The 25678-nt window shown below is 36.0% G+C and overlaps 1 protein-coding gene across 11 annotated transcripts in view; it reads right to left on the reverse strand.

Annotated features, from left to right (window-relative positions):
- The window catches only part of LOC133526348 (dual 3',5'-cyclic-AMP and -GMP phosphodiesterase 11-like), a 188514-nt gene that overhangs the window by 156740 nt on the left and 6096 nt on the right, over positions 1 to 25678 (reverse strand). For 7 of the 11 annotated variants that reach the window (XM_061862920.1, XM_061862917.1, XM_061862923.1 and 4 more), the window contains exon 2: positions 3613 to 3900. The exons of 3 other annotated variants lie outside the window; for them this stretch is intronic. In XM_061862920.1, coding sequence (XP_061718904.1) covers positions 3613 to 3742 — 130 coding nt within the window. In that variant the 5' untranslated portion in view covers positions 3743 to 3900. Of the gene's footprint in view, positions 1 to 3612; positions 3901 to 21720; positions 21832 to 25678 lie in introns of those variants that run through there. One more of the 11 variants, XM_061862918.1, reaches the window with a different exon arrangement.

A 25678-nucleotide genomic window follows, 5' to 3' on the forward strand; every position in this document is an offset into this window, starting at 1 on the left:
AATTTATGTAGCTAGATGAAAAAAGATCCTAAGACTGGTAGCTCAAGATTAAAACATTGTAAACAGTAGGTACAGTGTTGCCAGTCGCATTTAATTAGGAGTATTACCTTTGTCTCATATCCCGAGCTACCCCATTGAACTTTACGCAAAGTTGTAACGGATCTCGAGATCACGTTACTCTATTTTACGAAAGAACTCTCAACCACAAAATAAAAAATAAACAGAAGGTCCGTTCCCGCCGTTCTTGAAAATACATACCTAAACTTGCCCAAATCACTAGGGTTGCTTCTGTATTAATTTCGAATTTTAAAATGGAGTAGGTAATATAAGTTTACAGACATACATACATCGATTCGTTTATACATACATCTTATCATGTTTACATTCCTTAGAGACTGCATTTTGCCGTACATGACAGTAGGTACCTATTTAGCGGCGGGGACGTCAAGTGAGCAATGCGCGCACAGCCCGACTAAGCTCTGCCCGAGAGTGCCCGAGAACGCCTGTAAATGTAACGTCTGTGTGCGTAAATGTAACGTCTGTGTGCGTGCGGCGAAAATGGCACTTTGTACTGAGCGGACTCTGCTCCGGCGCGCGCCGCCGCTATTTACTTTGTGTCTCAACTAAGTATACCCCGCCACTCACGCCAGGTATCGACGTAGTGTCATTACCATGTCCTCACGCGTCCGTCACATACAAAACCGCATCCCAACATAACGGTATACGATTTCAGCACGTTTTCTATGATTCCGCCGCAGTTATTGCAATATGCAATGAGCCCTCAAGGCGACAAGGTAACGCAATCTGTGGCGCCCGACTTGAATACTAACCGCGATAATGTATTCATCCGGGAAAAATCGCGCCGCGGGCCCACGCGCGCCGAATGTAATATCAAGCGAATTATTATAATATGCCATATTTATAGCGGTTATAGCTGTGATATTATTTGCAAAATTTGAGAATCTCAGGCTCTCGAAGCCTAGCCCTTTTGTGGTGTGTGGTGTGCTGTGTGTTTTGTGAACGGATATTTGAGTTTGAGCCATATGGTTGGATAATATATGCAATGTATCTACCCAAAATATTTGTGGTATACTTAATATACTATTTTTGTCAAGATAACGAAAGAATAGGTACATTTATTTCGCAGTTTTTTCCTTAAACAAAATTGCCAATTGTAAGTTACAAATATTAATTGGCCGAAATCGTTATAGATAACTTTGTTATTAAAATAAATAATGTAGATTTAAGAAATTGTTTCCCCAGAAAAGATAGTGGCTATGCCTACATTGCCTAAGCCAATTTTCGGGGTTAGCTACAGCAATCAGGTAAGCCCTAAGAAGGGGCAGTAAAGCAAAATATTTTTTCCATTTTGTATACTTAGGTATTTTAGCTTCCCGTTCCAATCTGCAGTTAGCTTAGAACATGTTAGCTTCCCGGAGGATTGTGGCTTGCTAGTGGAGAGAATTTTAACGAGATTTTTAATGCTTTCACTGGGATTTATTACATCAGCTGGCGCCAAGAAGTGGCTACTGCCGACGTATTCAGATTTAAAATTACGTTACTTATCTTATGTTAACCTCAATGCGTCCCTTTCGCGCCAATATGTAAGTGCTAGCGAGTCGCACTGAGGTTATTAACAAATAAATATCATGTATTTAAATTCTGAATGCGCCTCCTGGCAACCAGGAATTTGACGGCGACCTCTGACTATTAACTGTGAGATTGCAAGTACTTCATTACCAGCTTAATGCATAAAACCGTCGGTCTTACTCGAACGGACATTTACATCAGGATTTTAAGTGAACGATATAATTAATATAGGCAGCGTTGTTTTACTAGTATTATAAAAGTATGTAAGAATCGGCGTATTTTGTTAACTCACTTAAGGTGGTACTTCTTGGTTTTACTAAGTTGTTAGAACGCGTTTATAATTTACTCTGGGAATAAATGAAACTAACAAAGATTGGTGAAATTTGCCCAGTTCTTAATGATTGCCCTCACCTACGTTCTAGCCTCAGAAATAAAAGCCGTTGATTTCAGAATAACAAATTCTTAGACTTGAATTCTTTGGCGTTTCATTGAGTTAATTTATTCTAGCCTTTATGGTTTTGTAAGCAGGCTAATAAAAACAAATGCCTCGTATCTCAGCTGCAATAGGCCACGCAACAAGTGAGTTCGCTCAACTAATCGTTCAACTCGCTCGACAAAAACTCTGCGAATCATTTGTCTCGGGAATCTTGTTGCTCGGTCCGTCCTACATCAATTATCTTCTTTAGAATTGTTCGGACTTTTGAAACAAAACAAGAGTAAAAGCAAATGTAGGTGAAATTGCTTTAGTTTTTGCTACAAAGGCAGTAAAGTTTGAGTTTGTCATTAATCTGATAGCAGATTGATAAGAGTAGTTTTTCTTTATCAAAGAATCATGTCATAGTGGCGTTGTTATGGAGTATTGACTACATTTTTCTGACTACATCTTTTATTTTATATACATTTACGATGTTCATGAAATTAACAAGTCAATCGATTGGAAAGATCTTTTCTTTGTTAAAAATGTGGCAAATAAAAAGAAACTAAATTTAATGGCTTTTAAAGCAGAAGTTTTTTTAACAGAAGTAGACAAGAAATTATTAGAACACGTGCAAAATTCTGGCAACTCTCAATTGTGAAGGTATCAATCAGGAGTCTGCGAAGTTGATATGTTTAAAACACCTAAGTTTTAACTTAAAATCTAAGGTGCGATTTGCAGAATTCTTAAAAATACTTTAGAGTTCCAATCCTGTTAAAAAAGGACGAAAGCATTTGCAGCTTGGCCATCTCAACCGGTCGGCGGACCAGTCGGGGGACCAGTCGGCCTGACGGTCCACCGCGTACGGAATGCAAGGCAAGGTCGGGAACGTTCGTCGGCCGTCGCGATTCCACGATATGTGCGCAAGAACTTGTTTTCTGGATTACGTTATTATTACATTCCTGTAGCGCAGATGCTGAGGATAACGCGGGACGAGAAATTCATCATTGTTAACCGATATATCTCTGACCGAATACAAATATTTTAGTTTGAATACCTACGCATTTCAATTTTGGACGATGGCATCGTTATCAAGGAGTCTTAAATCCTCGGGAGATTTAAATTATCTTTTAAAATAAAGTCAATTGAAGTCGTGATTATATTTAAGATTGATTTTATAAAATAATTTTACTCTCCCTGAGCAAATTCTGACTCACCTTACAATTCGAATACATGATGAGACACTCTTCTCACCAGTAAATTTTGATATATTATAAAAGCGAAAGAAATTTATAAAGTAGGGATTATTTTCCAAACTGTGTTACGTCAGTACGTTTTATTTATACAGTCCCGGTCAACTTCTTGACTCGATCGGAGAGAAATCTTAAATAAAGTACCCGTCTGTCTGGGCCGTAAATATAACTTTTGATATCCATCCAGGCGCGAACTTTAAGCATCAAAACACCTCAATATTGTCTATTTTCCCGGTATAAACTTCTCAAATCATATATTTAACAAAGTGTTTGTTAAGTGTTATTAAGAAATTTATGACAGTGTAAATAAATGTGCCTGAAAAACAATAGAAAACTAAAATAAAAAATCCGTACCAAAACATTTCCTAACGAGTGGGCAATTCATCAAGTACTTCCAGGGTGTATGCGGCAGAGGCTTTTTCTTCTTGTAGCTCCTATGAGGGTGTCGGCACCGCTCGGGAGCCTTGCCGTTCTTTGTGAACATTCCGAGTCAACCCTGACACTTCCATAAACTGTCACATCACTGGCACTACCGGTTACAGCACAAACACCACTGCCCCTCACTGACACTCACAAAGACAAACCACTAACAAGGTCATCCGAAGTCATCACACGACCGACTGACTACAGGCGCGCGCACCACTGTAAAGAAGAAAAACAAAAAAATGTGAGACCCCTAGCTGGGTTAAAAAAAAAGCAATGAAAGTAATGCGACTATGACGGGTTTAATGATATCTGTGTACCATTCTATGGCCACTTTCGCTGCCGATGTACGAAAGAACGAAACAAAAAATATAAAACTGAAGCCGGTTGGTTTTTGTGCTGTCCCGTTATATGAAAGTGGTTTCGTTACAGTCTGTCACAACTTTTGTTATTACTGATGCGAAAAATATTGGTTTACTTATTGTATGTCACGTGTTTAAGCACAATATTATTTCTTTAAGAACCAGTCGAACATGATATTAGTTTCTATCATATTAGTCGTGATATAAAAAAAATACAATATAAATGACCTGATTGACCACAGTAGAGACTGCGTTGTCATTTATGTTCCTGGTGGGAAAAAATCTGCATTTACTAACAACCTTGGTATCGTCCTCCGAAATACGTTCTATATATTTATTAAATATATATGATGAAAACCGGTTTATTGACTTAATTATTCATACAGACAATATGTTTGTACCAACGTGCACGTGCTTCGTAACGTGTCAGAATAATACATTTCCGCACGTGTATCGAACGACGTTTTTTAATACAGTTGCGAAAAAATAAGAAAAACAACAAGTAATTTGTTTTATACATGTTCTATAAGACAGAAACAATTGTAAATATAAAACATTGTACTGTTATTACCTAAGTATCGTTATTTACGATTATTTTGTATCGTATATTTAATTGTGTAAAAATATATCGAATGTTGCCTTTGGAAACTTAAAACATGCTTGCAGTAACAAAAAACGCCTCTTGTTTGACAGGCGTTTCGGCAGCTAAATTGCGTTCCATTCAGACAACTTATTAAGAATGGTTTTTCAATATTAAATATTATAAAATAATCGTGTTATAATGATGAAGAGGTAAGTAATAAAATACGAAATATGCTTATATTTATTATTTTTACATTAACAGTAGGTTTTTATGTTGATTATGACTTTTAAAGGAAACTAACATTAACACTCGTAAGTACTCGAAGCACTAGTTCGCGAAATCCAACTTTCCGCACGCTAAACAGTAAAGTAGCACTTTTTGAGCAACTGTATTAAGAATATTATTCCTATCGAACACAGTTCTTGTAATCGTATAACTACTGAAAATACCACTATTCGGTCTGGGAGCGTATCTCATCTCAATCTCTCAACACAGTATGAGCTGTAAATCTTGTAAGTGTCAAAAATTATTAAATTGCGAATAAAGTACGTTTCTGCAAAGTTGCTTCATACTAATGTAATAAATTCCTTCACATATGCGAGAAGCGTATGTCTCTTACCATAAGGCATCTTTTACATCAACCTAACGAAAAAACTTGTATTTAATTTATTCCTATTTCATATCAGAAAAACGTAGGTAGTTATATTACTGGTTCATTATGTGAATCATTTAATTTATGAAGCCATATTTCAATATTGAACTGGATCTTATACAATTAATAATGAATAAGTAACTTGATGATAAAATATTATAATCTAATTTGACATTTTAAGTGCTTCGAACCTTCAATTAATTCGGTTGTAATACTTTACTTTTTTTACCATCAATTATACGTCTTCGTTAACACCACGTCATTAAACAAAAAAAAATACATTCATTACGTACATTGTTTTAAAGTACATATGGCGCTAATTTACCGTCCTAGTGCGGTAACTAGCACTACACGTGCGTATGTCGAAAATTTTAAGGGCCATATGTACTGTAAAATGTTGTTTTGTTAAGAATTTCCTATTTTTCGCACGTGTATCGTAATGTACTATTTATACATAAAATACCCAAGAACCCTGAAAATCATGCAAGAATAAATTATAAACTGGTATCAGGAATTCAATTTTCTGGCATGACAAAAATAGTACATTTCGATACAAGTGCGGAAAGTACGTCATTACTGAAGAAGAATGACATTTTTGCATGTGTATCTAACGACGTTTTTTAATACAGTTGCGAAAAAATAAGAAAAACAACAAGTACTTTTTTATACATGTTCTATAAGACAGAAACAATTGTAAATATAAAATATTACACTAATATTACCTAAGTATCGCTATTTACGATTATTTTGTATCGTATATTTAAATTGTATGAAAAGAATATCGAATGTCGCCTTTGGAAACTTAAAACATTCTGGCAGTAAGAAAAAACGCCTCTGCCTTGACAGCGTTTCGGCAGCTATTCCGTTCCATTCAGACAACTTATTAAGAACGGTATTTCAATATTCAATATTAAAAAATAAACATGTTATAATGATGAAGAGGTAAGTAATAAAATATGAAATATGTTTATATTTATTATTTTTACATTAACAGTAGGTTTTCATGTTGATTACGACTTTTAAAGGAAACTAACATTAACACTCATCAATAAGTAGTCATGAATTGGAACAATTGGAAAACTAAAAAGCACTAGTTCGCGAAATCCAACTTTCCGCACGCTAAACAGCTACGTAAAGTAGCACGTTTTGAGCAACTGTATTAAAAACTTATTTCTTTAGCCTATGCCTATGCTGATATGATATCTCACTAAGACCTACCTCTGTCTCTGTCAATGATATTACATAAGAAAAGTATTGATATTAAAAGCTTTTTTTACAGGTACATTTTTTTAAAAGAAAAAACGCTTAAAAAACTGCGAAGTTGTTCGTGTGAGTGCCGCCAAGGTTTGTTTGATGCGCGGTCACAGACCCGATAGGGAAGGTCAAGTGCAAATACTCGTGTATGATTCACATTCTTTTGAAACGGAGCTGTTTTTTTACGTGTATACTACTGAAATATCGCAAGATCTAGTTATTAGTCAAATCAAAAATTATCAAATGTTGTGAAATGTGGAAAGTCTAAGACAATTTTGTGCGTCGGACGCTAAATGAGATGACGCTGCACGGCCCCGTACAGCGGTAACTTAGGTTATCAAAATTTGACGTTTGACATACAATTCAGTGACCAGAAAATATGTGTTGCAGTACAGAGCCATCTGTTTCGGCAGTCAAACGTTATTAGTCAAACTTAAGCATGTAATAACAGCAAAACTATTAGATTACACACCTGCATATAAATACTTTTCACGCTACTGTTTGGAAATGTGGCAATAGATGGTCTAAAACCAAGCTGGAAAGTAGGCAATAGCTGTAGCACCTGAACCACCACTACTACAATATTTCATTATTAAATTATTATAATCATCTGTCATTGGTGATTGTAAAAGGTCTTTCTTTGATGCAACTTTTTCCTTCTAAAATAAAATTAGGTTATTTATAGGACCAATTACTTGTATAAAATTTTTTTCGGATTAAACAGTAGACACCGTTACCGTATTATTTACACAGTAGCTAAAAGTTACAGTGGACCAATTTAAATTACTTAACTCGTGTACCCGTTGGGTGGGACATATTTCGCTGAAATTTCCCTGGAGTGTTTGTTTGTTCGCAATTCCATTTTCCCTAACGTGGGAAAAGTAAAAAAAAGAGTAGTATGTGACCGAATTCAGTTCCCCTGGATAACGACAGTGTATGATATTTGTGCAGCCAACTATGAACCGTCGTAACAAGCGAATTGATTGTACGGAACTGTCGTAACTGTTAAGTTACGATTTCACGGGTACGTCAGGCGAACTGGTAATCATAGGACCCCTTAAGAAGCATTATATTTTTTCTAAAAATTATTAGCAGATTTGCAGGCCACCATTTTGTTTGTATCGCGTCACGCAATAAACAATCTAGCCGAAAAGAAAAAAAATTGATACTCGGTATCATAATAGCGTGACAGAAATTAGGCCCAAGAGAATTTTTGCTAGTCCCAATTGAAAACTAAACTAAGATGTGCTATGAATCATGTCAATGGTTTTATTAGGTCAAGGTCAATTTAAACCTGGTGAATTACCGTTTTAATTATTATTTTGCGAGATAAATCAACTTGATACAAAACAAAGTGGCTTGGCGATGGCGGAGCTCTATCTGGATTTTAATTGGATGTTATGTTAATACTTGGCACAGAGAATCATAAATATGTAGATATGTAAGCGCCTTAAGGCCGGGTTCTTTCGTAAACGATATTTTAACGACAATATTGTTTGTTTTTATGAAATAAACATTTAAAAAAATCACGCATGTACGTGTTTTTCTAATAACGAAATTTGATTACAATACTCAATTGCAATTTTACTTTACCATATTATTACCGTTAGTATAAACTGCAAAGAAATCAATAGTACCCAATAAAATACAGACATCTCACACATGGTTTTAATACAATATTACGTTAGGTCAATGTCGATAAGATCGTCTATAAGAGTCCACAAGCTCTTTCGTCGCTTTTAATTCTGGCGTTTAAAAACATAAACACACTCCACTTACAGAAGGTCGGTAGAACAAGAGTGAAGCTCTTTCTTTCTGACTGTTTCCCAGCGTCAGGGTTCTTGCCACAACGACGGTCTTCCTAGCAATAAGTTTTATTAGCCGGTCTTTACACATTGAGCTTAACATACATATGACATGTTCTCATTTTATTGATCTATTCTGTTTATTGATTTGTTCTGTTTATTGATTTTTAATGTAATTTGCACTTAGTTTTTATTTTAGAACATGGCGATCATTAGGAGATACTCGGCAATACTAGTTGTTCACGTATTTTGTATTTTTAAGACATTTTTTTAAATTGTACCTATTCATTTATTTAAAAAAATATGTAAATATTAATGACGATCATGTAGATTAATTTAACATAATTTATGCTGTAATTGTATATTATCCACGATTGGCCACGCGGGGACAGACGTAGGCCTAATTGGCCTAAACAATTGACCACTTACTTCTAGCCTTAAGAATAAGACAAGCTAAGAAAATTAGTAACGGCTCATTACCAACTTTTCGTGATAATAAATCTTCCGTCTAAAAAATTGTAGGCTTTTCCAGTAAAACATAAAATATGTTTCTCTGTTGTGTTCGGAATTATTTATTACCCAGATAGTAGCAATTATTTAGTGGTCTCGGGATATTCTTCTCTCGCGAGAACACGCATTTGTACTTAGCAAGCTTCCTTATGGGTAAATTAGATGAGGTTTTATAACGCTACCTGTATATACAGGATGATCAGCATATACCTATAAAATATTATAAAGACAAACCTAAGGATATTATTATTCAACTAATTATAAAGAGTACTGTGGGCCTATGAAAATCGCTTATAGAAAACATCAATTGAAACGAATTGTATGGAAATGGTCACGTAGCTTTTTTTTTAATACTACTTCGGTGGCAAACAAGCTTACGGCCCGCCTGATGGTAAGCTCTGGCAACCTTACTCACCGGCAGGAACACAACACTATGAGTAGGGTCTAGTATTATTTGGCTGCTGTTTTCTGTAAGGTGGAGGTTCTTCCCCAGTTGGGCTCTGCTCTAGATCTGGAATGACATCCACTGGCTGTGCCCTACCACACAAAGCGAGATGACATTAACAATGCCCATACCTCTCTTTAAAAAAAACGTAACTTTTTGTTCGCTGTTGTCATTCCGATGTGATTGGTTACAGGTACTAAATAATACTAAAACATCATAAAATGGCTGAATAGATAAATTACACTTGTACTTATTAGTATGTTACATTTTTTGTGTATTAATTTCATGCGGCTTTTTTCACTCTACAGATTTTCAAGCAAACCAATATTCTGTCAATAACGAAGAGTTTGACAAACAAAGCATGCATGGTTTCTAATTTCAGTAATCACATCAGATGTCAGCACTAACAACACGTTTAATGAGCATGTAACGCAAGAGACCACCGTGTCGCTCGGATTCAAGTAACGCAGCGCTGGGTAACAGGACACTAGTGCTTCCACGAAGCTGCTTTTTAGGGCATGCGCGTCATTTGTGACCAGAAACCTGCCGTCGGCGTCGCGACCTGGGTGTGTGGAATATGATCTTGCGGAGATTGTTCATTATGATGTATGCATTAAGCATAACATAATTATTTAGATTACAGTTTGATAAGACGGTGTGGTCCTATTTTCGGTTGATTACCTGTTTATTGTTTAATTTTGCTAATCGAATAAATGAAAATTGAAATAGCTCTCAAAAATATGTTCAGTTGAAATATTGCCTGTCGCTATCATTGATAACGGCAATAGAACATGCCCTAACTCGTCCTTAATCTATATGATAGTTTTAACTATTCAACAATTTGTTTGGCAGAAAGAAATGTCCGAGGGACCTACTATTAAAAAAAACACTAATCACTGTTTTAATTTTTTAAATTTACTAATTACCTTAATGGTCAAGCAATGTTCGTCATCCAACGAAAGCCAACACAGTAATTTAAATTGTACATACTGCCGAGAAACAATATCTTGTGTCTGATCCATGCGGGGCATGTGGGCAAGTTTCTTATTAAGGCGTATAATAGCGATCCCTTACGTATCTTTACGGTCAGACTAGCCGCGGTAAATGGACCCTTTATACCTAATCAAGGCGGTATACCTGAGGCTAGATTTGGTGTTATATTATTTCGTTGTGAGTTTTTCGGAATTAATGTTTACCTCTAAAAATGGAGGCACCGAGACAATCAAGACTTTGATATTTATGTCATGGCCTGATCATAGATTTTGACTTTTCATGATGTGGCCAATCTTTCATTTCATGAATTGCTTGCCACATCATGAAATTATCAATACTAAGATCTGGCCACGACACATAAATTTATACATATATGATATCAAAATTTAATCCTCTCTTAAAAACGACACAGACACAGTGCTCTTGCACTTAATTGTTACATTTACATGTTACACAATTTAGTTATGCAGTTTATTTTTAGAAATTGAATATGCTCAGAACATACAGAAAGTGTAACGAAATGGATCTTTAGCCTTAATTGACAACGAGTCAGCAGACGAATAGACGATCAGAGGAGAATTAGTTCCTAATTGGATTCCGGTTGGTACCATTCGGCTAAGGAACCCTGAATAGGGTAGTTTGAATTCCCCATTTTAGCAATGCAAGGAAAATTTATAAAATTACTGAAGTCTTTATAAAAACCAAGCCTTAGTTGACAGCGAGTCCTCTTCAAGCGGAGACTGCCTACTTATACATTAGCGACGGATCTTCTCAAGGGTCTCCTCTGAACAATCATCTGTCAAACCAAATTCTCCTTGTCTAATTAAGGCTCCATTGACAAGACAGGTTCAAAGTATTGTTTTTAATTCCCTTACAATAACATAATTCACCACTGTTCCTTATTTTAAATTCCCCTTTCCCGTGTAATTAATAAAAATATATAGTAGGTAATGCATCGGAATTTCTAAACTTTACTCGGGTCTACGGGTCTTTACAAAACCGAGCCTTAATTGACAGCAAGTCCTCTTCAAGCGGAGACTGTCTGCTTATATAAGAGCGAGGGATCTCCTCAAGGGTCTGCTCTGAACAATCATCTGTCAAGCCGCAATTTTCCCCCTGTCAGATCGGGGTCCTATCGGTTGGAGCCGTGAGGAATTTTGACGTTTAATATTGGATACTTTAAACATGAACACAATACGAAACCGGACGCTAGTTTTTTTTTTTTTTTTTTATACTACGTCGGTGGCAAACAAGCATACGGCCCGCCTGATGGTAAGCAGTCTCCGTAGCCTATGTACGCCTGCAACTCCAGAGGAGTTACATGCGCGTTGCCGACCCTAAACCCGACCCCCCCCCCCTCGTTGAGCTCTGGCAACCTTACTCACCGGCAGGAACACAACACTACGAGTAGGATCTAGTGTTATTTGGCTGCTGTTTTCTGTAAGGTGGAGGTACTTCCCCAGTTGGGCTTCGCTCTAGATCTGGAATGACATCCACCGGCTGTGCCCTACCACACAAAGGGAGATGACATTCACAATGCCCATACCTCTCTTTTGGACGTAGTTTAAGGACGTACCCGGGTCCAAAGTATTTCTAGAGACTATTGTGTATAAAGGGATTTTTCACTAGAAATATTGTGTTCCTTCAACTCAAAGTTAAAGAGTCATACCGATTCAGTAAGTATAATTCTGAACAAAATACATGCAGAATTTTGAAATAGTGAAATATAAAACAATCCCATAATCATGTTTCCGAATCCTACTTCCATATTCATTTGTATGATAAGTTTGAAAGAGAAATAGAACATTTATTTGAAAAAGCTTTCATAGCTCTAGCTTCTTCAAATCAATGAAGAGGTTACGTCGAAGTATTCCACCAGCTACAACTGATAAAGCTATTTGTTACGCAATTCAACCTGTCTCATCTCATATAAACATTTGACATTTCATTTCAAAGATGAACGGTAGGGAGATCGTCTGATCGTTGCATACCTACTCTACCAATCTATATTACGAGTACCAATATCTAAGTAAGTATAGTAACAATATAAGGACCATTACAGAAATATTTATTAACGTTTAGGAATTCTTGTGGTAACACTTTCGACTTACTGATTTCGGATACAACGTCAGCGGTTCGTCCCTCTATAAATCGCGCATTTACTTCTGACTTAAGGTATACTGCTCCTTATAAACCTACTCTGGTATGTTCCTCTTCCAGCCCACTTGCGACTAGTCAGTCGCATGACTCACAGCACCAAATATGGCACTGGTCTACGACCCTAGCCCATAAACGCAACGTCTAAAGCCGGATCCACAATATTAATTACAGGAGTAAACTCGTATTTAAACGAACATACTCGTAAATCGTCGCGAAATCCGGGTACGTGGGTTTACCATTAGAGAAATGCAGATAATACGAACTGCATTTTAGTCAAAATAAAGTGCGCTGCAAAGATGTTATGCTTGTAAAGCTCTTGATAAATGTGCACAATGCACGAAGAATAGAATCGATTTTTTTTTTATTTAACATCATAATCTTCGTATACCACTGTTAAAGATTTGTCATTTAAATAATGAATTACGAATAATGAATTAGAAACGAAAACGGCTAGAGATAGCTGCGGCACAAGTCACCCGAAAGGTTCACCTGTCAGTTTTTATATAACTTTAAAGGTATCTATCACCCGTTAATATGTTGAATAATTATTCGAGACAAATCCCAAATAGGTACCTCCTGTTTTCGGGCGTAAAGTACACATTGTGAAAAAATTACTATGGCTTGTTTGGAAATATCGCTCCTTAGCGACAAGACCTCTCGTGATTTAGGTACATCAACTTTTGAGGCCTATGGTCTATGTATTTTTCTATCAGTTATGTCATAAAGCTTATTGTATTGTAAGAAAAATCGTTGTCGAGCGTCGATAGTGTAGCCAGACAGAACGTCATGACTGCGATATTGGTCGTGCGAGACTGACCGCTGGGTGGGGCTCGGGGGAGTCTAAGGGTGGATGTTCATTCATCCGCGCCGTGACGTCACGGCGAGGTCATGCCCTCGGTCGGACGACAAAAACTCTAATAATTAAACGAGAGCAACTTTAAAAAACGCTAATGCATTTGTAATGCCCACTAACTCAGCTGGAGTCAGCTGGGATACGACCAAATTACATTTTGTAATAAATGTATTGTTTTTCAGATGAAGTTCTTGTTCCACTGAAACCGCTCTAATCAAATGCGATTAAACTGCATTAGTATCATAGATTTTATTTTCAATAATACTCTACACAGAATTAATTGGCCGTAGCGTAGTTGAAATAAAAGACCGAATGACTGATGTAAGTTGACATGGGTTCACAACAATCTGAATCAAAAATACAGAAGATTTGGTGGGAAAACAAAATCTTACGAGTATGTAGAATATTTAAACACTTTGCATAATTGCAAAGTGTTTAAATTTGCATTTCATTCAGTAGCATTTTCATTTCAGTTTGGACCTGGGTACGTCCTTAAACTACGTTCACAAGAGAGGTATGGGCATTGTGAATGTCATTTCGCTTTGTGTGGTAGGGCACAGCACAGCTGCAACTGGGGAAGTACCTCCACCTTACAGAAAACCGCAGCCAAATAACACTAGACTCTACTCATAGTGTTGTGTTCCTGCCGGTGAGTAAGGTTGCCAGAGCTCAACGAAGGGTTATTAGGGTCGGCAACGCGCATGTAACTCCTCTGGAGTTGCAGGCGTACATAGGCTACGGAGACTGCTTACCACCAGGCGGGCCGTATGCTTATTTGCCACCGACGTAGTATTAAAAAAAAAATCAACTTTAACTTAATTCTCTCTGTATTACACTAAACTAAGTGACATTTTAAAAAGCCATGATACTCGTAAGAGTCAAAAAGCGAAGCGTGAGTGCTCTCAGTGTTACAAAAGGATTTTATAAAAAACAAGTCCTGAACTCTAGGTGTCATGTGTAGGTAGTACGAGTATCTATCTAATACGGCAAAACTGTCAAGAAATAAACAATTTCCCCGTCCATACCCCTCGGGTCAATACGTCCGTATAATTCCACATCAGACGCAACCATCGCGACGCTGCACTTCGATACGTGTTTATTACATTTGAAATTGAAACTCCAAGGAGACGTCCATTCCGCTGTCGCTTTGACGTCGGCGAATGGCGGAGCATGGAAACTATTTGTTGCAAAAAACGGCTAATTGGTTTTGCCTTTGCTGTTTCATTTCATTCTAAAAGGCACTTTTGCTGTGTACGACATAAGCTTGTGAAGGCAAATAGGGCATGGTTTTATCTGATAGGTATTGTGGAAATAATATAATGAGAAAATACACGTCCGAGGCTAAATGCGGCTGGCAAGGAAAAGAACTACTGTAAAAAGGTTAGCATGTTAAACATTGACAATGTAAAATGATGAAAAAAGCTATGTTGAAACAATAATAAAATAATGTGACCACTTACTTGCAATAAATGTACTCGTGATGTACCAAGAAAACACAAATTTTAAAAAGTGGCATTATAAGATTTATAAGTCTCATTTTTTATAAAATAGGATCTTATGTTGGAGATATATTCGCACTCACATTCCAATGTCATTATCATACAAGTTTCATTGAAGTCTACAAGGTATTTCGCCATATGCGCGCATTCACTTTGAAGCAGTTTTCTCAACAATGTAGAGAAAACATATTTTTGTATTTACAGATACTTGATCATTGTCTTACTTTCATGTTGTGTACATATGTGTTTTATATAGTTTCAGCTGAAATTATGCGTATCAACAATATTGTAACATCAAAAGTAATATGATCAAGTATCTACATTTTGATATCGTTATCAATATTTTGACACGAACACAACAATAGAAGAACAAATCACACGATGAATTACAGCATGACTCATTATTTCTTGAAACAATTGTAGAATAGAAGACAATAAATGCAATAAAACAACGCGTTCAATGGGACCACCGGTTGGATTAAGGCAAGCAACGTGCTAATTCAAATAGCTCCAGTGAGCACGTAATGCTTTCAGAGAGAGGCGCTTCTCAATTGAACCGGTTGTTCCTTCAGTAATGTGATGGCCGTGTGTTGTTATTGGTTTCTAGAATCGAGTTCTTGGACAGACCAGTGTAATGTTACCTTGAGATCTGTTACAAGTATGCTTTGTTGTAGAGCGCTCTGATGCGCCTCAGACTTTGACCCGTTGCTCGTAAGAGAGGTTGGAATATAATATAACAGCGGTATTATTCCTATATCTTTCCACCAGCCTTTATCCGCGACTTTGCCGGTGCAGTAATCGTTAATAATATCCCATTTTAACCTACTTACTTAGGGGTTCAACTTCAAAAATCATTTCTTGGTAAAGCTCAACAAAATTTGGTGGAAATATTTTTAAATTCCTATTCCTACAGGTTCTAGTTTTACGAGCTGGTCAAGTTTTTTTAACAAACCTGAGCAACAAAAGACTCTATAGTCTGTAATTAAGCGTAGGGTAGAATGGTATGGTATTTTGAAAAGGTCACTTTGCCAAACCGCACTATCGCCTCACGTTTTAAACTGGTTCATCTCGCTGATTCTTGGCATGTGATCGGAATGGCACACAATGACACAATGTTTTGGCCACAGCGTATCGGCGGAATTAATGAGATGTGGGCTCACGTGTGGTCGCGTGTGAAGCGATTGCAAACGACCGCCTTATCCCTTCCCTCGTTTTACGGCCGTGGAAACAATCGCACCGACTTAATGACTCCATGAGTATTGTTACCGATTAAAAGGAACACCATGTGATTTGTATATACGGTACGGTTTTCACCCTTAAATGGATTGATGTTTGATTTCGATTTGTTTTGCGTATGTCGGAAAATATTTGTGAAATCCGCTAAATGTTTGTGCTGTTTCGACCGTTACAGTTGTTACGAAAACGATTTCATTATTTAGGCATAAAACATTATATGTTGGGTTTATTCGGGTATTTCCTACTCAGAATCCTTAGAACAGGCAATCCAGACAGTAGAGTTTTAGTCGCCATTCTGCTCATCATCAATCCTTGCAAAACACTACCTATATTTAGCTTCTCAATCGCAGTTTCGTATGTTTGTGTAAGAACAAAAACAATGTTCCATAGATCAGGAGCCCCTGATAGAGCCGAGGTGTTGACGGCTTCCTAATCCCGCTGGAGATTAAACGCTCCAGGCGAACGGACCTGTCATGGAAACGTACGCCACGCCATCTTGTGATTCAGATTGGTATTCTCTGGAAACTAGTGTAAATCTCCACATTTTTTTGTAGATAACGCGACACAAAAGAGGTTTAATGGTCTCTATGGAAATACATTTTAGTTGTAATCTTACTTTATTGGTATACTTTTATTGGAATTTAAATGTACGTAACTTATGTATACTGGTATTAAAAACAAAGAAATAATTGGAATCTGAATTTAAATGCTCTTTAAAATGTTTAAAGGGAGGATATGTGATAAGGCATTATGAGAGAAGCAGATCTAACATCTATTTTTAACAAATTATGAGGTACATGACTTTGCGTAAATATGACAGGTTTTATTTAGTTAGTCTAGACTCTCTAGAGGTTAACAACACTATTTCTGTTCTACAAAAACTTTTACCACGTGTAAGGACCCGTTTTGTTGAGAATAACATAAAAAAGTCAGAAGGTAATTTTTATCACGTTTACGTAATTTGGTTTCTATCCATGTACGAGTATAAATTAGATCATTTCATAACAATAATAAAATGAGAATTATAAAAACCCGGGAAATATGATCATTTAAATAGCAAAATTCAAACGCGTATACCGATACTTTAACGTGTGAAGTGTATTAAATAGTAGGTCACTATGCTAGCTCAAAAATATGATCATAATTCCGATGTCACTAATATGACGGCAGAATACCAGCCTATTGCATAAGAGCTAACTAAATTCCATTTTTCCGAGATAAGCTTATGCTCGCATAGAACTTAAGCCTTGGAATTTTCCAGAATCGCTACTGTAGATACACGACTGTAGACTTCAGGTATTGGAAATAACTTTAGAACCGAACACGTACTTACCAAAGAAATCGTATCAGCTTTCCAGTCGTCATCGTCATTGCAAAATACTTCGCGATAAGCGATGAATCGGTTCCTTCTGAGGCTCGTCGCGATAGCGGGGTCACACGACCTCACAACACAGTGGCGTCTGTGTTTTATGAATATGATTTACCTACTTATGGAATAGTTTGCGTGTGGTTTTCGAATTCTTATAGGTAAATTTAATAGGTTGAGGCCATGAGAATAACAAAAGTTATCTATTATAATTTAATTAAAAAGTCGCAGACACATCAAATTAATGTTATCGTTTCTGAGTAAATATTTACTTATTAATTACAATATCAACTGACGTCGTGGTGGTATCGAAGAATTATAAGCTTTGATTTTCTTTCTTCGGAAAATCATCTTCACAATCGCACTTCACACACCTTTGAACTACAGCAAGCAATATTTATATGAGGAGTTGCGGACGAACCTACTTAGTGCAATATTTACTTGAACTAATCTTTTTTCCTTATCCGCGAAGAGTACGTATACTATGATATCCATCAGTCCAGTTCAGGGCTTTAACACCAAAGGCCAAATACCGGCATGGATATGAATACCATTTTATTACAATACAATAGGCCTCAATAAGGTTTAAAATATAAACTTATTTTTGCCTTAGATTGTACAACGCTGGAAAATAAAACTACAATAGCTTCCAAGAAAAACAATTGATATTCTAAGCAAGATTGGTGCGTTAGAGGCTATTCAACCGCTAAAGAATTAATGGCTCGACTCGATCTTACTGGCTTTTAAACTTTGTTTTTTTTTTCATGTGGTTTTAACATGTTATACTTAGTTAGATATGCAAAGTTATTGTTTTGTGGCATTACTGTTATCATCATGTCAACATTTACATACAATGCAGATGTGTTCTACATCGCGCTATCGAAATTTCTAATGCAAGTTGCATAAAAATATTTTGAACAAAAAATCCAATAAGGGTAGGATTTGCGTGGAATTTAAGGAATAGACTCAGCTGGTACTATAGTTGTGCTATTCTCGAGAACGTACTCCGTTTTGTATGTGGAATGTTCTCGTGCGAGAACGGCACAACTATAGCTGGTACTGTGGTAACCATTTTATTAGGAGACAATGGAGATAGCTATAATTAGCTAAGCCCGAACGTGGCTGAAAGATATTTACTTAAGAATATATATAGTACTTAAGAATACTAGACATGTATTATAAATATATCCGATTACTCTAATTATAAAATGGAAGTGCCTCTTTAACTTTGCTCAACCCGTTACCATCAAGATGTCGTCTCTTTGACTTCCCCAATCCAAGTGAACGAGTCTGTGCAACACTCTCCTTAGCTTCCGCTTACCCCTACCACTTCCTAACTAACGTGTTGCCAGGTAAGTCATGAAACATTACCCATTACTCTCACATTAATTTATGTATTTTCGGATTGTTGCCAACGTAAAATTCATATTTGCTTACACTATTTAGTATTATTATTAAGAAATCATGACACATGTGTTCATACAAAATATTGTTACGTCATGGAATATTATTAAAGCCCAGCTGTACTAAAGTTCAGCATTTGAAAGACTATGGAAAATTAGTAACAGTGTACTGGCTACTAGTGTAAAATGTACTAATTAATCCCGGTAAGGTAAACTCCGCGAGGACTGGTCCCGAAATTTAAAAATGCGTTAAAAATACTAGTAATCCCGCTTATTTTCTCATAAGTAACAGTTGCGAAGTATGCATATAGAAAATTTTAAATTTCCGTGAGACGTAAAACAGCAAAATGTGTTTATTCAGTTTAACCTTTTATATGTGTGTGGTGGTCAAAAATCGTGTTCGTGTTCAAACCTGGGTTGTGATGTATAAAGCAGAAAAATTAGTTCTAGAATAAATGCAAAAAGATGACTAAAAATTCGGTTAGAATCTTCATACACAGGAAAGCAGTTAAAAAATATTTCGTATATACAAGTAAACCTAGGCCCCAACGTTGTCTGTTCTCAGTACAAAATTTAATACTCAAACCCTAGCCATTCTGGTGGTGAGCATTGGGCAAGCTGTGTATGTATGCGTATAAATGTGTAAGTGTAGCTTTTAGCATGCATTCAGGGATGTGGACTTGTCGATTTTAATCATGTTATATAGCGATAATCTCTACACAGCCGAACGGAATAACTTCTTCACTAAAAATAAATATCATAGAAATGCTAATGGATAATAAGTATATCACAATATAATAAAATAACTCAATTATTGCGGAAAACATATTTTAGTTGGTTTTAATATAACTTTTATATATGTGGCGTTCCAAGCTTCCAAGTATGGATCCGTTGTCTACGTTATATAAGCTACCTAACACAAAAAAGAAACATGACGCGACAGTACCATACTTTTTTTGAAAAAGTTAGTTTAAATACTATCAAGTAAAAATAAAACTAAAAAAATTCCGATAGTTTACCGATATGACTTTATCGACAGCCACAGCATCTGGTTCCTCATTGTTAATCGTACATAAAAATGTGATTGTGTGTGTGAGGTTATGGTGATAGCTGGCTTAGACTTCGGAATATTATGTCTATGATATAAACACGAGTGCACTATTGGTTAAATGACAGGTGTTTATTGTCGCTGTTATGTCCTTTTAGTTGTAGTAACTTATGGAACGTTTGAAGGACGAATAAGGTCAGCGTTTCCGCTGCCCGTAACCATTTCTATTGATATAATATATTATGTGTAGTACATATATACTTACAGAGTATTTTTTAAGATCACTTTGTACATGTCTATATTATGTATCTAACTAATAAATAGAGCATCTTTTTGGAGTTATTAAAAATACGTCTAATAATAATAATGTCTTGTTTAATTCGTTAGTTTCAACAGCTTTGTACATAATATATTCTTGACATAATTTTACTCGATGGCAATATAAAATGCTACCAACTGAGCAAGTAGATGAGATCGCGAAAGCGCCAAGCGGAGGAGATAATTCATGACCACGATCCCGACAGCCCAGACTTCAGATGAAGCATAAAGGACCGCAATTCTCATCCATCAAAGTCGAAAATAGCGTCGCGGCTCCAGGGAAACGCATAGATCAGCCATGTAATTAACTAATACCAAGTACATATTACCGCGTGACCACGCTTAGACCCAAGCACGTGCTGTGTACACAAGTGTGCGTTTTACGTTTGTGTGAGTGTTCATGTGTACATGTAAAGGGGCGCGGCGCACGCAAACTGATAATTATTAGTCTGAAGGCAATTAAGAGGCGCCATAGATACGCCTCGGATGTTAGCGATAGAGTAAAGAGGGTACAGAGGCCAAGACACAGTTTACGGGCCGGAGATGATACGTCCGTTACCCGCTTTGAGATATCTGGACGCTGAGCTAGCTTGAACGGGAAACCTGGCGAGATAGATCAAAGACCGAAGGCAAATCCTTTGTAAGCCTTATTGATAGTATCATATTCATTTTAGACATATAAAACGTACGGAACATTTGCAGTATTGTCATATTTAAATTAAACCCCTTCTTTACGAGAAAAAGTAAGCGATCTTTCATTTAAGAGAAAATTGGTTAATTGGGGTTAAGCTGTTCAATCTAATTTAGATTTGCATTAAATTCTAATACGCCGTAAAATGTTACCTGCACATAAACCTACTCAGCCTTTGAAATTAATCGGATAATAATTATGAATATGAAATAAGAGAGTGACTTAGAGATTACCAGATTTAGTAACAAATTACTAACCGTAATGGATTTAGGTAGGCTTCATTATTTGTATTAAAATGTTTTTTTGGTATATAAATATCACGTAGGTGCAAAAACAACACTAAATCACACACAATTTATTTAAGGGGGCTGCGGTCACAAAGCGGAATACAACAAGCGGCGCAAATATGCTGTCCTCGGCGAAGGCTACATATACGCCGAAGTGTCGAACTCTGGGACCGTGAGGGCTCAAAGCGGAATTCCTATTCAAAGAGATCTCCCAGCGCCTTAGAATAAGTCTGGCCATCGAAAGAGGTAACGCTGCCAGTGGGCACCATAACTCATGAAAGCGATCTGGGAAATCTTGTTCTATACCTATTTTTTACTCAATCATCCAATTTTACAGAAGCACACAAGAAGTAAACTGGTACCATATACTCATTTTCATCACTACAAGTGATAAAAATGAGTATCATTCAGCCAATGAGGTACATCATTTTCTATATATGGAATAATGTATTGAACGACTGAGTAACGTCATTTTATTGTTAAAATTCTGTATATGGATGTTCCCTATGGAAGAGACTATATCAAATATACTGCCAGGTAATTAATTATTATCCGACAGTTGACAAGTACGTACCTTTTCGGTGCGGAAAGTAGTATACTTATGCTACGCAACGCCGCGCGTCTAATGACCAGTAAAGAAATAGTCCTACTGCGAACTGTTTTATCGGTTCCACTGTCAGAGTTCCCGAGATAACTGCTGCTTCATAAACAAACAATTTTCTCGCTGTGGAAAATTTGCTACTATGTACCTATTGTTTAATAACACGACGCCACAGCAATAGATTCAATAGCAGTAAGCGTTTAGATTTAGCAGGAAGATAACATCAACCGATAAGTTTTTGTTATTACTTTTTACTTCTAGTTTTTTAATTAATACTTTTAGTAATTGAACAATATTAAGTATTAATAAAAGCAAAGATTTATGTGAAAACAAACTTGATTAAATCGTAAAATCTGAAAGTAAGTATAATACTTATTAATTGTTTTGATGATAAACAAAGATAAAGGAGAAGAGAAGAAGGTTACGTTGTGCCGAAAGACAAACTAATGGAGAGGTAATGATTGATAACAAATATAAAGTACAGGTCATAGAGGATGACCCAGTCGTAGTTACAAGAAAAGAGTTAAGAAAAGCTAGCTTGATTGATACTGAGGTATTGTATCCTAACAAGAGGTCAAAGGGACATTTACGAGATAGAGATAACTGGAACACATTTCACCAGCAGCTGCTTACTATTAGCAACAATTAATTTTAATCGTTTCGTTTTTATTAATTACCATTTTTAGGGTTCCATAGCCAAATGGCAAAAAACGGAACCCTTATAGATTCGTCATGTCCGTCTGTCTTTTCGTTTTTTAATCCACTCATCACAACGTTTCAATGTTTAATAAACGTAAAGATCTTCAATTTCCAATATTATTGAAACTTAAATAGCGTAACTTAATATGTTCTAAGGCGAGAGACAAAGCATTTAACGACTACATTGTCTACATTGTACTCGATACTATAAATAAAATATAATATAATATAAAAAAATAATATAGGTACACACCACGGATTTTATCAGTCAAATAGAATATAAATCCTACTGATGTTTTCGGACCACTGTGCTAGCTAGATACGTTTCGCGTGACGGTATGCATTACAAGCTACTCGAAGCAGAATTGTATCTCAGTTATTAGATAGAAAATGTCGAGAAACATGTACTCGTGTTCAAACAAGGGAAAGTTTAATAGCCATATTCTTAACACTAGTGTTTAAATTAAACTGGTTTCAACCGACTATATCGCGTAATTATTTAATACTAAGTACGTACGAGTACTACGTATTAAGTAGGAATTTGATAAAGTGCAGTCTGACATTTCTTTAGGTATTAAGAAACTATTCCAGCTGTCGCCTAAGAGTGCTCGGGCCCAAAAAACAAACTGATAAAAAAGTCACGACAAACAAATAGATATACAATCAAACTTATCGACAGACAGACAAATATACAACGGACTAACGAAAAACATTTCCATTTCTTCTATGTAGCTCTAGTTCATTCTCAGATAAAGCCTGACCAGTAATAGGTATATGATCACGCGCCATATTTCATTAGAACTAAATTTCTCATACTAAACTGAACTGTCACCCTATACATGAGAATAAAAGCGCCCTCTTGACAATGATCATATATTTCTGGTCGGGCTTTAATTGAACTTGACTTAAGAAGATCGATTGATGAGAACTAAGCTCATCATATCCATAAACATTACTAATTACTCGTTAGTATTTAAGAAAATTGTAGCCTGCGGAAATGCGTAAACAAGTCATTTTCTAAGATAAGGACTAAAAGGTATAATACAAATTGTTGTTTCAATATAGATCAAAAGCCATCAGAAACCGCTTAGGACTAGAACATCTCTGCGACTCGAATAGAATATATTTGTATCAATGTTTACTGTATAATAAACTTAATGACTTAGGTAATTAAGGTGGTAGGTAGCTAGGTAGACTATTAGTTAGATCCTCAAATAGTTCAATTAAGTATTACGAGTACGTGTTGGTTGAGTACACAAGTAATGATTAGTAATTATTCAGCTATCGTTGTTAGTCGTTGACACCTACCTAACACGTATTATGTTATTACGTTGATCATGTATTCTTATCAGTTAACCAAGTCAGTTGTGTCTTAGTTAAAATGCATTTATTGGTGCATAATGTAGTAACAAGATATATTCTGGAAATCTATAATCTCCTGAGTTTTATAGCGGGACATAATCTGCTTCAAAATAAATGGCACTGATTAAATAAAAATATTGAATATTTTCTATTTTCTATACCGGTCGTACCTGATAAATTTCACTTTATTTTGTTTTATACATCTAACTGATCTAACACATACCTACTATGACATGAAATTTCCTGGAGATTCTATTCTTCTAGAGTCTAGAAGGCAGTACGTTGATTGACATACTTATCGAGTATCAATGACTAATTTTCTTATAAGTCGTGGCAATAGGCGTGAAATAACAGCACCTTTTTTCTATTCTGCTCTAATATAATAACAATTGATTTTTCTCAAACTTGTAATGAAATGTTGACATGACTTACTTCAAATTAGGTCTGGAAATACTACATATCAGGAAAATAATATGTAAAGGAATTTCATACAGCGTTACACACCTTCTTTTGTTTTTAAACGTCAAAATGATGGCACGTCCTGGCATTCAACCTTAAAAAACCTATAAGCAAAATTCTACCATTATGCTTTTTTTTTCTTTTTTGTGTTTGTTAAATATTGACTTCTGGGTTTCAAAGGGGAACGAAAATTTGATATTTTTTTTTGCGCTACGACGTACGGTTTAGGAGATACAGCCCTGCAAAGTTTTTTTTTTTCAGTCATGCAGAAATCTTTATAGCGCTGTATCTCCTAAACCGTGCGTCGTAGCGCAAAAATAATCAAATTTTCGTCCCCTTCTGAAACACGACGCACTGAATAACCTATCACATTAGAACATGAAACAATAATCATCATCATCGTCCTATTTTTTTATTATTATTATTTCATTGCAAGTTTGAGAAAAGCAGGTTGCCGGCCGCGTATCCCTATCCAACCTATTTTTTTATATAAATCTATGTAACATATACGATTAAACCTAGTCGTATTAAGTGATTTTACAGTACATATGGGGCTACTTTATAGCACTAGTGCGAGAAGTAGCATATTATGTTACTGTGTTGAACATTTAAAGGGCCATATGTACTGTAAAACGTTGTACGATACATGTGCGAATAGGTAATTCGCAACTCGTGTCGATTTAAAACACTCCCTTCGGTCGTGTTTTAATTTATCGCCACTCGTTTCGAATTTCCTATTTTTCGCACTTGTATCGTAATGTACTATTCTATAGAGAATGCAGGAACTAAATATTAATTGATACGTAAGTGTCGGTGACTAATTTTATTGTTTTCTAATGACTAATAACTCATGGCAATACGCCGCAAGCAATATTGTTATCGATTACAGCAATTTACACTTCAACATAACACATTCGTCTTTTGTAGGCCTTAATTAGAAACTCGTTTTCTGAACCCGTATGCGGACTTACTCTATTTTTTTTTGGCAACAACATGTTTTATATTGTGCTAATATTATGTATATTTAATTCAGTTCCAAGGTTAGCAATGAAGGTGATAACAAGACACACGCAAAAGGGTAATCCATCTCTTTCTCTAATGAATACCGTGAATATATCAATTCAAAAAGCGGCCAAGTGCGAGTCGGACTCGCCCATGAAGGGTTCCGTACCATTTATGACGTATTAAAAAAACTACTTACTAGATCTCGTTCAAACCAATTTTCGGTGGAAGTTTGCATGGTAATGTATATATCATTTTTTTTTAGATTTGTCATTCTGTTATTTTAGAAGTTACAGGGGGGACACATTTTTTCACTTTGGAAGTGTCCTCGTGCAAACTATTCAGTTTAGAAAAAAATTATATTAGGAACCTACATATAATTCTTGAAGACCTATTCCATAGATACCCC

Source organism: Cydia pomonella, chromosome 16, assembly GCF_033807575.1.
Source record: "Cydia pomonella isolate Wapato2018A chromosome 16, ilCydPomo1, whole genome shotgun sequence".
Lineage (NCBI taxonomy): Eukaryota > Metazoa > Arthropoda > Insecta > Lepidoptera > Tortricidae > Cydia > Cydia pomonella.